Source organism: Mastigoproctus giganteus, chromosome 12 (genome assembly GCF_048544385.1).
Source record: "Mastigoproctus giganteus isolate SK-2022 chromosome 12, ASM4854438v1, whole genome shotgun sequence".
Classification (NCBI taxonomy): Eukaryota; Metazoa; Arthropoda; class Arachnida; order Uropygi; family Thelyphonidae; genus Mastigoproctus; species Mastigoproctus giganteus.
The window spans coordinates 28,877,961-28,894,956 of NC_143586.1; the positions used below are offsets into that span (position 1 = coordinate 28,877,961).

The 16,996-nt window shown below is 35.3% G+C and overlaps 1 protein-coding gene across 3 annotated transcripts in view; it reads left to right on the forward strand.

Moving 5' to 3' along the window:
• LOC150076824 (neuronal-specific septin-3-like) overlaps positions 1–16,996 on the forward strand; it is a 167,145-nt gene that overhangs the window by 104,618 nt on the left and 45,531 nt on the right. For all 3 annotated transcript variants that reach the window (XM_090386716.1, XM_090386718.1, XM_090386717.1), the window contains one exon: positions 14,058–14,231. In XM_090386716.1, the coding sequence (XP_090242842.1) occupies positions 14,058–14,231 (174 nt within the window). The remainder of the gene's footprint in view (positions 1–14,057; positions 14,232–16,996) is intronic.

Below are 16,996 nucleotides of genomic sequence, written 5' to 3' on the forward strand. Positions count from 1 at the left end.
TATAATTGGTATAGTGAGGCATTGCTATGATTATCACAGAGACAGATAGGCATGCCTGTATAAAGCAGGCAATGCCTCCATTTTTGCAAAATAACAGCAGGTAGTTTCCTTATGTGTAAACTCCCTAATTTCAAAATATTCATCACTGGCAGGCACACCAAAGTACCCAGAATAGATTGGACTTTGTATACAAAACTCCCCACATGAGTATGAACCCTGCACACCACTACTGAAGTGTTACTGAACCCTAATCTAGAGTGGCGCCTCTGTAGCCAGGTGGGCAGGAGCAGCAGTGCGTAGCACATGCTTCTTGATTAGACCGGGGTTCGAGCCCGTGACCATCAAGTACGGAGGATGCGGAAAGGTCAGGGAATGACCACTGCATATCCCCGGAGCAATATGGCGTTAGTCTCTAATGCTCCTGAAAACCAAATAATAAACAAAACTAAACTTGATCTGCCTAGTTTGTGCTGCAAAGGTTAATGATATCTTCTATCATGTATTGGTTGTACAATATCAAGTTTCCCCAGGTCGTGTATAGTGATTTTTGCCACTTCTTTCTCATGGGAAAGATCTGGCGTGGATCCCATTGGAGCTGATGCACTATAGGCCTTGAATATCCCTGCACCATAAACATCCATCCATTCACCCCATTGGAGACCGGAGAAATTCTTAAAGGCCTCTCCATAGGGAGGGGCTGATGACTGTAGGTGAATTTCATGAAATCCAATTTTCTGTTATACCCTGAGGTTTTATTTTTGTGTCCCCTGGTTTCATGTCTCATGTATGAGACAAAATGGACCTTCCTCATTCATTTTACTCAATCCCTTCAGTCTCTTATACACCTTAATAGATATCCTCTCAAATGTCTAGTAGTTAAATTTTGCAGTCTGCATCTTCTAAGCCTTTCTTCAAATGTGCATCACTTTACACTCATCACTAGTGTGATCGCCCTTCTCTGAACCTTCTCCAGAAGTTCCATTTTTTTTTTTTTTTTTTTTTTTTTTTTTTCAGGTTCAATCTCCAGACCTGAATATTCCAAATATGGTCTAATCGTTGCCTTATAAAGAGGGATAATGACCTCTCTACTTGCAAAAGTCCTGTAAGCCACAGACAGGACACAATGTTTTCCTTCCTAACTGCCTATTTATACTGCATGGAAAATTTCATGTCACACTGAATATAACTTAAGTTTCTTTTGTGTTGAACTACCTTAAGCTTTTCTCTCTCCCTAGTTTACCCACGACTCTAGGATTTCTGGTCCGCAAATGCATCACCTTGCATTTAGAAGTATTGCTTTGTTTAGTTTTTCATTTTTTATACCACATATGCTAGCAGTCAAAGTCCTTTTCGAGCAGCATTGCCTGATTTGAATTGTTAACCATCCTTCTCACCTTTAAATTATCAGAAAACTTTCACAGACCCAACACCGATCCCCAAGGGATCCCACTTGTTATGGGTTCACTCTGAAGATAAAAGGCTGCCTATATGATAACCTTCTGTTTCTTATCTTTTACCCAGCCTGCAATCCACAGTAAGATCTTACCATAACTTCTTCCAGTTTATTATTATTAGCCATATGGTGCAAGGAAGCCTGAGGCTTATGCTGCACCAGCCAAGAAAAAAAAAAAAAAAATGAGAGAGAGAGAGAGAGAGATCCATCATAAAACTATTGTTCTGCCAATCCTTGAATTCAGTTCACCCATCTGGAATCCTCACACAAAGACTTTAATTAACAAAATTGAAGGAGTCCAAAAAAATTTTCTCCGTTACTTTGTTCTGTAATCCTCTATTTTATCACTCAGTGTATTATGAATCACTGTGTGATTACTTTCATCTGAGGCCTCTGTGCACTCGAAGAGTTATTGCTGACATCACCCTTCTAGCCAAAGTACTTACTGGAACTTAAGAAGCATCTAATATTCTTAGCAAAATCAACTTTAATGCTCCTTGTAGACAAGTCGGGAATCTTACACTGTTTTGCCTTGACTCTGCCACCACAGACTTTATGAAGTTTAGTCCACTGAACAGAATCAGCAAATGACTCTCATTGACATTTTGACAACTCCCAATCACTGATGAACTCCATCCACAAGTTTGCCTCCTCTCTTAAATTGCAAAGTGACTAGCTCTCATCTAATTATTGTAGTTTATTATTATTATTATTATTTGTTTTAATGCATACCTCTTTTGTACATATGATTTTAATGTTTAAATCTATATCAATGTTTATCTTCCTTTTGGATTTCATGTTATTGTTATCAACTCTGTTCATTGTTCTGCTCTCAGATTCACTGTTAATGGTTACCTGTTGTGTATCTTGTTATTAATAAAAATTTAAAAAAAAATAAAAAATAAAAATTCACCAGATTGGTTAGGCATGACATCCCCTTAACGAACCCATGTTAGGATATATTCAAGATATCATTCTTGCCAAGTTGGTCCTCATGAATCCTATTTTTAACCATAGACACCATGATTTTCCCTGCCACAGAAGTCAAACTCACTCTCTAGTTACCCAGTATTCCTTCCTTAGGACCACCTTTTTATGGCTTGAGGCAACATTAGCACTTCTCCAGTCTAAGGGAATTTTCCTGGCATCCAGTGATGCTCTCGTCAACATTTCCAACAGTTTGATAAACTTGTATACATCCTTCTTAATTACAACTGAATATATACCATTCCCCTTGGAGTCATGCTGGGCTTTAATTTTGTTATGTTTTGTAACAAACACTTTTCTGAGATCATTATACAGTGGCTGCCACTTATTGTGATCACTTCAGGACTTAGCTAAATTGTTAACAATTATCAAAGAAAAAAAGAAGAATGCAGCTGTTCAGCATTGCTTATTGATGCAGAGTGGAAATGTGTACAAAAAAAAGGTGGAAGTAGATGGAAAGAAAATATGAAAATGAAGCAATATAAAATACTTCCATTTGACTGTCTGCCATTTCTTTGAGAAATCATCAATAAAAATGAAACTGTCTTATTTGGGAAATCTGTATAAACCATTAAAAACAAATAAAAAAAATATTAAAATCAAGAATTTGAAGAGGGTTAATGCTCGGCTGTAAAACAGCCAGATTGGTAGGAGATGCAGTGCTTTCTTTTGTGGAGGTAACAATACCAGCACCCATGTGAACTGTACAAAGAAACATTGGTAACTAACCTTGCAGTGTATCGGAGTTCAAGGACAAATTGAAATGTTAAGTAATTACTTCTACTGTACATGCATAAATCGTGATAAGGCAAAAAGCAAGATAACAGTAACCAAAGCCTGATTGCAATACCATTGTTACAACATTGGAAACAAGTACAAGATCTAACAGACAAGAACTTATACTAGGCAGACTGAGAATAGGACACACCAGTGTTTCTCACTCTTACCTGCTTCAAGCTGAATCTCCACCCCGCCTCAGTGCTGTCAAATAGTACTAACAGTCCAACTTATACTACTTTTTTTATTATTATTATTAAAATCAGTTTATTTCCCAAGAAACCTTGGGTCACCCTGGACAACTCTGTGCCAGAAGGGTGTGAATATTTACAGACTAAGATGCGAGGAACACATGTACAATAAACAAGAGTACATGCGTGCTCGACCCGAGACACATACAGGATTAAATATACAATTATATACAAAAAATACGGTAATATACAAAATATATAATTGCATGAAGACAAAAAAGTCTTTGTCAAATACCAATAGGCAAGTTTAAAAAAAAAGTCAGTCGTGTCCAGGAGCAGGTGAGTATCATAGATTCATTATCTGGTAGCAGTTCTTGAGGATTTCCTTCCTGTAGGGCTTGTCTTCACAGAACCTATCAGGGTTGATCCTAAATTTATTGAAGATCTGAAGACAATTGGCTGGAAACATGTTCCTCAGGGAATCAATGCTTGACAACGTAAGATGCAGAGGGAGACAGGAGTCGGGGTGCTCCCTCTTGCCCTCCTCGGGCCAGAGATTAATGTGGATACAGATGGACATCAGTTCGCCCTGTCTTTTTCTTTTTTTTTTTTTTTTTAGGAGCATTAGCAACTAAGGCCATATTGCTCCGGGATATGCGGTGGTCATTCCCTGACCTTTCCGCACCCTCCGTATTTGGTGGTGACGGGCTCGAACCCCGGTCTAATCAAGAAGCGTGTGCTACGCACTGCTGCTCCTTCCCACCTGGCTACGGAGACGCCCCCAATTCACCCCGTTAGAAGCCGTGCAAGCGTGAGGACATTCTTTGTCATGATCTTGACTGCTCTAACTTAACTCTAGCTTGGCTTTAGCTCTGTACTTGACTGCTCTAACTTTACATGAGAACAACAAATTACTTTTAAATCCTTAAAAGCAATGGATACTATTCGGATATATTAGGTGGATAGACCTAATATATCCGAAGTTTTCCAGTTTCTGAAACGTATAAACTATTATAATTTAATATAAAAGACAGCAGTGAATAAATCAGAAATCATAAGTTTTTTTGTGCTATAGCCATGGAAGTGCTATAACCAGTAAACAAAATACCATAAAATTGGTTGTATCTAAAAAAAACCTATATATTCAAAGAGGGCAAACGTTTCAAGTTGAAGAGGGGAGACTAATGGAATGAGATATACCTTGGACTCCATTAATAGGAAATATTCAAGGAATTTTTCCTTGAAGCCACAAATACATTCACAGCAGTGGTCAAATCCAAATAAATTTAAGGTGTCAGAATGGATGACAGGTGAGGTTTTACTGAGCAAAATAAATACTGAGCAAAGGTTGGTTGATTTGGGTATTTTACTGGTGCTAATGCACCAGTAAAATACCCAAATCAACTAACCAATCAAGAAGTATCTGTTCAAGTGATCTGCCATTTTTTTTTTTTTTTTTTTTTTTTTTTCTGGACTTTCTGTGGACCTTTTCATTGTAACCAATTAAGAGACTTCTTGGATTTACTCTCTTACTGTTCTTCAAGTATGAGAATTTCTTATCCCTATTCTTAGATCTGTTTGCTAGTGTTTTCTCATAATTAGCTTTTGTCCACCTTACCCCTTAATGGCCTCTGTTACATGTTCTCTTATAATTCTTCATACGATTGGAATCAGGTGATCATTTATAACTGTTCCATGCTTGTTTATTTTGCTCAGTAAAACTCTAATCTCACCTGTCATCCATTCTGACACCTTAAATTTATTAGGATTTGATCACTGCTGTAAATGTATTTGTGGCTTCAAGAAAAAATTCCTTGAATATTTCCTATTAATGGAGTCCAAGATATCTCATTCCATTAGTCTCCCCTCTTCAACTTGAAGCATTTGCCCTCTTTGAATATATAGGTTTTTTTAGATACAACCAATTTTATGGTATTTTGTTTACTGCCTGTTGTTGACTCCCACACAAGTTTTTCATATAGTTAGGCTCCTTAGTGAGGACAGATCTAGGATATTATTGCCCCCTTGTATTCTCCCAGATATACTGGGATAAGGGGCAATCATACAGTTTGTTCAAAAAACCTGTTATCATATATAGTGTGTTTCCAGTCAGTAAGAGATAGGTTGTGAAATCACTTATGATAAAAGTCTTACTTGCTAGCTGATTGCCTAAGCAGGTTTTGAATCTGAGTGACCATGTTTCAGTAAGCCCAACTGTATATTAGCAATAGTTGACTCGATCAAAAACTCAAATTCATTTAGTTGTTTGTACAGTAATGCCAGTGCTATAAACAAATTTTTGTACTTCATTGTTTTTAACAACACTGATGCACCCCTTATAGTTACTTAAAAATGTTTTTCCACGTAGTCTTAGCTTTATGCTGGATTTTCTCATAATATGAGAACATCCAGCATAAAGAACCCATAATGCACCTTCAGTGGCAATGTTCCCCCATGCACCTTGGAGAGATCCTTGTGCCTAGACTTAATCTACAAGGCTTTCATCATAAAATCCCGCATATCAAGTCTGGGCAGAATTGCAGACAACGTTTTATCCTACCTTGTGACACTTTTCCAACATTGACCTTATTTCATAACCAATTTTTCAGTTGGTTTAAGCTTTAAATCATTAGTACTCGTGTGTATTAACATCCATCCACTAGCTCTGTTACAAGCTGGTAAATTGCTTGTTATGTCATCATAACAAACAATTTATCAAAAGTTCTCAGTGGATTTTTGTTACCAGTATACTCTGTATCATTCTGTTTCTCTGCCGTATGCCTTTCTTATGGAATATATTCCCTGTCGCTCCCAGTTAAGACCACCTCTTGCAGAACCAAATTATTTTGTTCCAGTTGATGTAATTTCTGGTTCCAGATTTGTCAGCATGTTGCCCAACACAGCATCAAACACATGTGTGTCATGAGTCCCAGATTGAATTTGCCTTAGGACATCAACTGTCTTCTTCAGTGACTCAGTCATGACTTACAGTATCTGGAGGTGTGAGTTTAGTTTGTTGTACTTCCAACATCTCGCACAAAGAAGCTTCTCTCCATCAGCTAGTGACACTTTGGCATATATGTAACAATTATGTAGTGCAAGCAAAAAGGCCGAACTGAGAGGAGAATTGCTACTTTCAATTCTGCCATCAGTTATGACATCATTTGTCATGATATGACTAGCTTTTCTAGACAAATTCTTAATTTCTTCAATTAAAATTACAAAATATTTAGCTATGAATTCAGAAGATTACTGTGTAGCACACTAAGTAAAGTTCGAAGTAAGAATTCTAGAAGAGAATTCTTACTTGCAACTTGTATATTTCACATCAGAATTACTGATAAGTGATTAAGGCTCTATGAATATTAAGCATTAACTTTTTAAATACCAAACCAAAAATAAGCTAATCTATGTGATTAGGATTCTTAAAATTATTTATTTATTACGCTTAAATGCTACAATTGACTATTACAAGTTGCTACAATGGATAAAAGGGTGGTTGGTGGGAGAAGACAAGAGTGGTAATCAATGGATGCTGCTCTTCATGGACTAATGTTATTAGTGGAGCCCCCCAGGGTTCGGTGTTGGTCCTACTGTTGTTTTGTTTATTTATCAATGATATTGATGAAGGTATATCAGGCTTAATGTGAAAGTTTGCAGATGATACAAAGATTGGCAGAGTTGTTAATGGCAGTATGCTACTGCAACAGGATCTAGAAAATTTGGGCAGATGGGGTGAGAAGTGGCAACTGATGTTTAACATTGACAAATGCAAAGTACTGCATATGGGTAGAAGTAACCCCCAGAGAAACATACCAATTGTGTGATGCTACACTTAGGGCGATAGAAAATGAAAAAGACCTAGGAGTAATTGTGCAGTCAGATAGGCCTGACGTAGCCCAGTGGTCAGGAGCGAGAGTGCATTGTACGTGTTCCTTGAGTGGACCGGGGTTCAAGCCCGTCACTACTAAATACGATAAATATTTGTATTGACGATTTATTGTAAACTCTACTGACTTGGTTGTTGTGCCGGAGTATAAACAGAAAATTTATTTATATGAAATTTTCAGAGCAGTGCAGACAGGCTGCCAGAGCAGGTCATAGGGTATTGTCAATGATATACAGGAATTTTGCTGTATATCAGTTATAAGGCAATGGTCAGGCCATGCCTTGAGTACAGCATACAGGTCTGGAGGCCTCATTTTAAGAATGATGTAGAGTTACTTGAGCGAGTACAGAGAAGGGCAACAAGATTGGTGAAGGGAACAAAGAGGTCCTCTTACTAAGAAAGGCTTAAGTTCTGTAAATTGCAGCATCTGGAGACTAGGCACCTGTGAAGTGATCTGATTGAGGTGTATAAGGCTTTGAATGGTTTGAGCAAACTCAATGCTCATGGGATTCTTCCTCTTGTTCAGATTATGAACCTGAGGGGCCATAAATTCAAATTGAGGAAAGACAGTTATGGAATAGATGTGTGGAAATTTGCCTTTAGATAGTGGGTAGTTGATTGCTCGAACAAACTTCCATCTGTTTTGGAAGTTGATAGCTTAAATAAATTCAAGGAGAAACTGGACAAACTTTTAGAGGGATTGGATGTGTGAAATGTTTTTTTTTTTTTTTTTTGGCTGATGCTATATAAGCTTGCTTTCTTGCATCACATGCCTCTACTACTACTACTACAGTTTTCTAAACTAATATTTGATAGTCACAAGTATATTAATAACTAAGTGCTAATTGTATAGTAATCTCACTAAGCTTATTATTCCTATATTGATTTACCACATTTTTCTTTATTTCGGTGATGAAAATTAGCCGAATTTTAATTTGCTTTTATTTTATATATCTCAAGGATAATGAGAGGTTTCTTTTTTTTTTTTTCTTCTTCTTCTTCTTCTTCTTCTTTAATATGGTAAAATGAAATAGTTTATTGGAACCTATAGTACTAAGCATTGAGAAGAAAGATGATACTAGTTTGTATCTTGAGACTTGAATTTCTGTAGATTGTAATTTTTAAGAAATATACAAAAAGGAAAGTTGTTCCAAAGAACAGAAGTAGAGAGGGATAAACGAAGAACAAGAAAATTTTTCAGTGGATTTCTAGCTGATCTGTGACTGTATATTGGGCAGCTGATAAACTTCCAGACTTGAGTGGAATTTCTGATGCTAATTCTGATTTGAACAGTGCCTAGAAATGTCTATAGAAAGTTGTCTGTGTGATAAGGTGTGGAGAGAATTTTGCAAGCAAAGAATCATTAATTAACCTGACTTCCCCATTGAATAGAGACTAGGAGTTTAAGAAAGATTTTTTTTTAAGATACCACTCCATATGTGGAAACAGTATTTCTAGGTAGGACAGATTTGTACAGCATAAGCAATTTTTTATATATATATATATAACAAAAATCCCAAACATATAAGGTATTAGAACCTGTAGTACTTAGTATATGTTGAAGGCTGAGAAGACAATAAATATTGTTCACATTACACTTGAATTTCTGTGGATTATAATTTTAAGGAAATACATATGAAGGAAGGTTGTTGTAGAGAAAAGACAATGGATAACTGAGGTAAAAGAAAAGTTGGTTCTCTGAGTTTGCAGTTGGACAGTGAATAGTTCTAGTACAGCATTGGAGGGTTTGGAAGAGAGTGGGAGAATTAAGCAAATTCAGAAGAATAGTGCTTGTGGAAGTAAAGAAGACATGCAACAGAAATTGAATTTCTACAAGAAAGAGTGAAGACTTCATAAGATATGGATCATTAATAAATCTGACTGATAGTATTCTGTGGTAGGGTAGATTTGTGCAGTGCAAGTACTTTATTTTTTATTTTTTTTTTACAGAAAAGTAATTTTGAGAACGAAAAAGAAAACCCATTTTTTTTTTTTTTTTTTTTTTTTTTTTTTTTTATATGGAAGAAACAATATTTGTGATGTACTTATGCCAAGGGAGATTATAAGTCAGAGCAATTCTAGACAAGATATGTAATTTTGTCTAGAAATCCAGGTGTCGTCAAAGACAAGCAGAGGAACAGAAGACTTTTGTGAGAAATAAGACAGAACTGAGTTTTAGAAAGATTGAAGTTACCTGAATTTTCTTAACCCAGGAGATTACTTTGATAGAATGGGATAAAGATTTTAAGCAAGTGGAGGTCAAAATGGAACAGTTTTGACCTCCACTATCACCTGGGTTGAGCACGCTGAATTCTGATGGGATCCTTCCACTTGTTCAGATTACGAACCTAAGGGGCCACAAATTCAAATTAAGAAAAGACAGATGTAGAATAGATGTGCGGAAATTTGCCTTTAGCCAGCGGGTGGTTAATTGCTGGAACAAACTTCCATCTGTCGTTGTGGAAGTTGATAGGTTGAATAAATTTAAGGAGGAACTAGACAGGCATTTGGAGGGAATGGTGTGAATTTTTTTTTTTGGCTGATGCTGCATAAGCTCATACACATGCTTTTTTGCATCACATGCCACCACTACTACCTTTTCTGCTCTTAAAAGATGATATCTGCTCTACATCATCTACTTTTGCCCCCTTGTAGACATACCCTGGTCCTATTCCACCTATCCTTCTTGCACAACATATTTCCTGTTTCCATGACAGTAGACCTCCCAGCAGTAACCACTTCCTGTAGGACCAGTGCATTCTGCCTTGGAGGTTGCTGCTGTGTTGTCTGATGCACAAGTGTGAGCTCCGGTGTTGAGTTGGGCATCTGAGAGCTTGTTGGGGCCCCACCATTTTAATTCCTTTGAGGGCATCTTTTCAAACTATTATAAACGCCCACCAGAACACCGAGTTGGTGCCTAATTTCTTCACACTCCTTGGCATCTGGCATACACAAAGACATACCCCTTAGCTGGATCATGTCATGTTCCAGAACTTCCCAGATTGGGAAGTTCTGGAAGTAGTAACATAGTCTAACTCTTTTGCAGCTTGAAGCTTAAGCCCTTAATGCATTTGAGTCCTAACTTATATCATACACCATCAGGCATTTCTCATATTGTGGAGATATACTTCAAAACTGTTTTGTGAAGTATATCTCCACTGTCATCATTACATCACTTGGGTACCTACCCACCTACTGAAGAAGGGCCAAATAGCCCTAAAACGGTGCCGTCTGGGTGGTGGTATCCACTGAGAATAAGTAACAGTCTTCTTCTTTTGGTGAAGCATTACTTATTCGAAGTAGTGCAATGTCATGGCAAATCATTGTGAAGGTATTCACAATATGAGATGTAGCTTAAATGATGCCGCTATTGCAAATATTTGCTAATCTATAATTGGCGAGGTTTAGATCTTTAATTTTCATTCATTTTAAGACCCAGTACTGTTTACTTTGTTAAAAAAAATTTTTTTTTTTGCTCCCAGATTTATCCTCAACACCACCACTCTTATTCTTGACAAGTTCACTAACTTTGCTGGGGGATACCCCTCACTTCTAACTTTTCTTGGCATAAACATTACGAATACCTTCCTCAGCCTTCACTTTTTGTTTTTCGAAATTCGTGTGTCACTTTCAGGAAATCTGTGCTACCACAAATATTGTTTCCACATTTGTGATAGTGTACTCAAAACTTCTTTTAAACATCTAGAGTCTAATAGAGGGCAGTAGGATTAATTAATGAGTAATCACTGCCAAACACAGTTCACTCCCAATTCAACTAGATAGTTTCTTCTGAAGTAAACATCTGTTAATTTTTTTCTACCTTTTTAATTCTAACTAGTCTGAACATGTGCATTAGCTAGTTCTACAAGTTTGAAGCAGAATTGTAAATTCTGCTTCAAACTTGTAGAACTAAACCTTTTGCTTTTCTTATTTATCCCTTCTCTTTCTTTCTGTTCTTTAGAATAGTTTTTATTTGTATATGTATCTGAAAATTACATTTACCAACATTTGAATCCATTGACAACAAGTATCTTTCTTGCCCTCTCAATTTTTGCCTCATTTGCACTAGAACATGTACTGTAGGCTTTAATACCTTTTGAGAGAAAGAGAAATTACTTTTTGCTGACTACCAGGACACACCAATGTTCTGAGTTTGTTGTATGAGGGGGGAGGATTACAACAGAAAAAATTACACTAAATTTATTTTAATCTAATGTTATATGTAAAGTTAAATGTAAATTCATTCTGAATTAAACAAAAACATTAATTTATGAATCAGTTCAAACTAAAAAAAAAAAAAAAAACTTTATCCTATTAAAAGAATAAATTTATGCTGCAGTTACTGTAACATGTGAAATCAGGTAAACCTGTATTATAATAAAATGCCTGATCATACAGCATGTTTCAAATGGTAAAAATTTAATAGCATACTTAAAATAGCAAATTTTTAACAACTGTTTGAAATGAATGAACAGTCTTATTCTGAAATGAAAACTTAACCAAAGTTTCAGAAACTGAAACTTTGGTTAAGGTAGTCTTATGACACTTTGACAAATATTACTTTAGTGTCATTGAAAGAATTGAAACTTTTCTTAATGATTTTGGTCCTAAATAAGTTAATGTGAGAGAAAACTATATTTGCATAAATATCTTGTCATTCTTCTACATATTGCAAGACTGAATTCTTCCTTCCAGAATTAAGATTACAGAGAAAAACTTTCCTGTGCAATGATCCTGTTATCCTTCAGGACCAGTTTTTCCATTTTAGTCTTGATTTGGATTTCATGTGTATACCAATAAAGGTTATCTCATTTGCAACCTTAAAAATTGGAAAGAAATAATTCAAAATTGTTCACTTTTTTGATGCTACCTTTATTTTTCAATCTATTATGAATATAACCCTAAAAATCCATTTTTATATTAAAAACTTTTAATTCTTTTTTAAAAATAAAATTCCCTCTGTAGTGCTGTAGACATATTTTTCATCACCTCCATTATTTGGGTGTTTTGATTATAATCTTTGTTATCTTGACTGATTTTGAGCAAAATGTCAATCAAAAAAACTTATGGGGTGCAACAACAAAGTAACAAAGTCTCATGAAGTCACAGTAACAATTGAAGAAGCTTCCATAAAACTTTAGTGTGCTTCAATAACTGGATGCAAGAGATGCTGCTCATTTTAAATTCTTGTTTTGCAGTATGTGCATATAATTAATGAGAATAGGCTTAACTTGATCTTGCTGTTTTCCTGTTTGTATAATAGGCAAGATTTCTGGAATTTCCATTGGAGAAATCAGAGAAAATGGTTTTGTTGAGAGATATTGGGAGTTTTGTGTGTGTGTGTGTGTGTTGAAACATTTATTAATAATGTTTTACCTCTGTCAAGTTAAGATAAAATTACTTTATTTTACCTTATTCAGTTGTTATTTTAATTTGCTATAAATCATTAAAATTTATAAAAAAAAAAAAATTTAGAGAATTGTTAAATAACAATTTATAGCAAAATTCAAACTAGAAATTAAGAAAGCCATAATGTATATTCTTTGCTGACAGAAACATAACACAAAAAATGAATGGAGAAAAACAATTGTGGTGAAACTGGCATATGTTGTCACATTGGGCTCATTATCACTGGCATTTGGAAACTTCAGTGAAATAGTATAAACCTGCAGTAGAACAGTTGGAAAAGTTTGGATTGTAAAAGGAAAGACTGATAAGTTTTGTATATAATAAAGCTATTTAGATTAGATTGACAGCTTAACTTTCTTGTTGTCTAAAACGTAAAATTTGAATTTATATGAAGTGACTTTTATATGACTAAATTTTCAAAACAGCTTCTCAAGCTTAGAAAAAACTTAAGTATTTTCCAGACTTGAGCATTAATTGGCTCCACCACCATCAATCCTGCTGTTGTTGAATGATACTGATTTCATCAGCATGCTTCCTATCATTTGGCTCACTAACTGCTTATTGCACTTAACTGATTGTCTTAACAATCAGCTAAGGCATTTATTGTATACCCTTGTCATCATCGACCAATTGTGTTACTTATATATAGAAGCTCTCTGTCTCACTGATGTAAGTTAAAGCTACTGAGAGTAGAATGGCCATCATGGTTATGCATCTCCTAGTGATGTATATGACCTGAATTTCTCTACATGATCCATGGTTGCTGCTACTGCATCTCCTTGTGGCACAATGGGATGCATTTCCTACTGGTGTGTTACTTACATATTACTCAATGGTCATCCTTTGTGATGTGTGATCACTCTTATTCCTGTGTCTCCTTGTGGGGCATAGGGCTTCTCTCTTCTCAGTCATACTGGGATATTACATCTGTCTTCTCTCTCATGATCAGAATACTTTTAAGGGATGAATTGCTGCTATCTCAGTGTTGCTTGCATCTCCTTGTGCTGCATTGGACTGTCGATCTTTGACTTTAAAGTAATTTTATCTTAACTTGTGAGTATTCTGTGATTCAGAATTGTATTCCACAGTTATGAGTTTAGAATGCAACTCTTCCTTGAGTACTTAGTTGTCTGAAAACTGTACTGTATTGTAAATAGATAGCGGGGATGCCAGAAATACTGGCTGGGAATGCTTGGTTTAATAAAAAAAAAAAAAAAAAAAAAAAAAAACCGGTCAAGACAATCGGCAGATTCACGATTCATGGTAATAATGCACATGTGGTTAGGTTACTGACTACTGAAGGGACACTTCCAGAACTTTTTTAATATTATTTTCATTTTCTTTTCTGCAGGACAACTAAGTGTGAATGACTTCTTTGCCATCATGACAGATACTTTGACAGAAACTACCCACTGGGGTAATCTGAAGACTGATGTCGCTGGCTATGTTGGCATTGATACGTTACAGGAACAGATTCGTAAAAAAGTTCTGAAGCGTGGCTTTGAATTTAACATTATTGTAGTGGGTAAGTGTTTTTTTTTTTTTTTTTTTTTAAGTTGTGCATTAAAATATTCTCTAACTTATGATTTTTTTTTCTTCAGTTTGATACTCCTGGCAAAATATTTCTGATGTTATGGCTATATGTTTTTTTTTTAATGTAAGCTACTGAGTAATGAAGCCTTTAGTTGCATTGTGCCATAAAAGCTCCGACAGTAACCATGATTTTCATTCTCTTATACTATATACTTATCTTTAAACATATATCTCTATACTTATTTAAAACATTAAAAATTAAATGATTTGCTGATTAAATAATTCATTAAAGATTTGCATTAGGAATTGTACATATAAAAATTATGAATAATGCAACAATCTTTTGTCCTTTTACATTCATAAGTAATATTGCAGTTTTGAGTTAATGTCGGTCTAACAGCCATGCATCCTTACCCCCCCCCCCAAATGCTATACAGGTAACTCTCGTATAACATGGTAGTTTAGTTTCTACAAAATCTCGTGTAATGCGAAACCATGTTATACGGGACTAAGAACCAGTACAAAAAGGGGGGTTATGTTCCAGAAGATAGCAAAAATACACCATTTTTTTCCCTTTTTTATAACTATTAGAAACTTAATTTTTATAGTAGTAATAACTTAATATTTTAACTTTATTTTTATAATAGTAGTAACTTAAATAGTAATAACTGAACAAATGTCTTCTTACCTTACAAACTGTGATGCTTATATGTCAGTTAATGTGTGTTCATTTAATTTTCTTCCTCTTCATCAGTGCTAAGCACAATCTCTTCTGCAGCATCTAAATTTCATGTACCTTCTGCTCTCTTTAAAAGTCATGAACAACTGCATGCTTAAGTCACAATTTTTTATGCTCTCAAACAAGCACAAGTTCAGTAGCACAGAATCTAACCCAGGGATCTCCCAGAAAAATACAGTGGACCCTCGCTTTAAAGATATAAAGCACAAATTTAATTTTATTACCTTGCCAATTAACAAAGTTAAATAATACGTGAAAATCGGAAGAATATTTTCCAGTTAGCATTAGTAGAGGCATATGATGCAAGAAAGCAAGCTTATGCAGCATCAGCCAAAAAAAACTTCCACTTCACCCCTCTGTTCGTTTGAAATACCTGTCCAGCTGAGCCTTAAATTTATTTAGGCTATCAACTTCCACAACAAGGAATGGAAGTCTGTTCCACCAACCAACTACCCGCTGGCTAAAGGCAAATTTCCGCACATCTATCCTACATCTGTCTTTCCTCCATTTGAATTTATGCCCTCTCAGGTGATTATTCTGAGCAAGAGGCAGAATCCCATCAGCATTGAGCATGCTTAAACCATTCAAGGCTTTATATACCTCTATCAGATCACCTCGCCGGTGCCTAATCTCCAGACACTGTAATTTGCAAAACTTAAGCCTTTCTTCGTAAGAGCAATCCTTTGTTCCATTCACTAATCTTGTTGCCTAATCAGTTGACAAAATAAATTTATGCTTATGTACATAGCTTAATTAATAAATACTGTAATATGTACATACTAACTAATTGATATTTCTGTTCACTAATTTTATTTGGTTGTAAAATTTAAAACAGTAAAAACGATAAGCAATTAATAACAAAGAACACAATACGCACAAGTGAGATGGTTTTATATGAATGATATAAAATATAATTTTATATGGTTTTATATGATTGAGTTTCTGAAAATTTATTTTCAGAAACTCATTCATATAAAACCATTAATGAAATGAAAAATTATAATTCCTCAGAGCGGTTAATACTAGAATATACATATAGAGAACGGTTAGTATTCAAAAGAGCTTTCGGCTGAGTAGACAGCCTTCTTCAGTTAGACATATTGAATGGCAGTTAGAATGGAGATGTGCACTGCCAAGTTGGTGCGTGAGGCGCGTGGCTAATTGTTTGAGGTTGAAGTTTGTGGCTGTGACGTATGGTGGTGACGCGGCCAGCGTTTGTCTATGGACAGAATTATTGCTTCTGTGATGGAGTTAACTTGACAACCACTGTTCCTGTTCAAAGAGGTATCCGAGCATTTTATGTTTAACGATTCCAACCAGGTGCACCGTAGATAATGGTGGGACCTGTCCACATACTTAATAAAACCATTAAGTATTCAATCATATAAAAACATAAAACATTTGTTTTATGTTTTTTATATGATTGAATATTTAATGGTAGGGGAACACATTTCACCATAATAACATGAAAACCCACAGAATTCCAGCTATTGGTACTATAGCAAATGCAAGAAGATAGAGTTTACCAGTTTATAATTGATTACACTAACAGAAAAGACCAATAAACCAGAAACTGCAAATTATTTTTATTGTTTTATGGTAGTGACCTCCAGAAATGTGCTTTAAAAAAATATCACGAAGGCGATAATGACTAGTGAGTCAAGAGCAGGGATTCACAAAAAAAGGAATGGAAACATTGAAAATTACATCTAACATAATAGCAGGGTTTTCCCAGCACAAAAGCTCAAAAATACCATGTTATGTGAGATTTCCCACAATTCTCAAACTGTGTTAGAGCAAAACTGTGTTATAAGTACTGTGTTGTGCGAGGATTGGCACAATTGATCAATCGTGTTAGAGCGAAACCATGTTGCAGAAGTACTGTGTTATATGGGGGTTGCCTGTACTTTACATTATCGTTGAATTTAATAATTACAATGACTTATGCTAAAACAATAAAAAGCAGTTTTTTCTTGATTTCATGACTTAAGTGATAGTGTCACTTGTTCATAATGTTT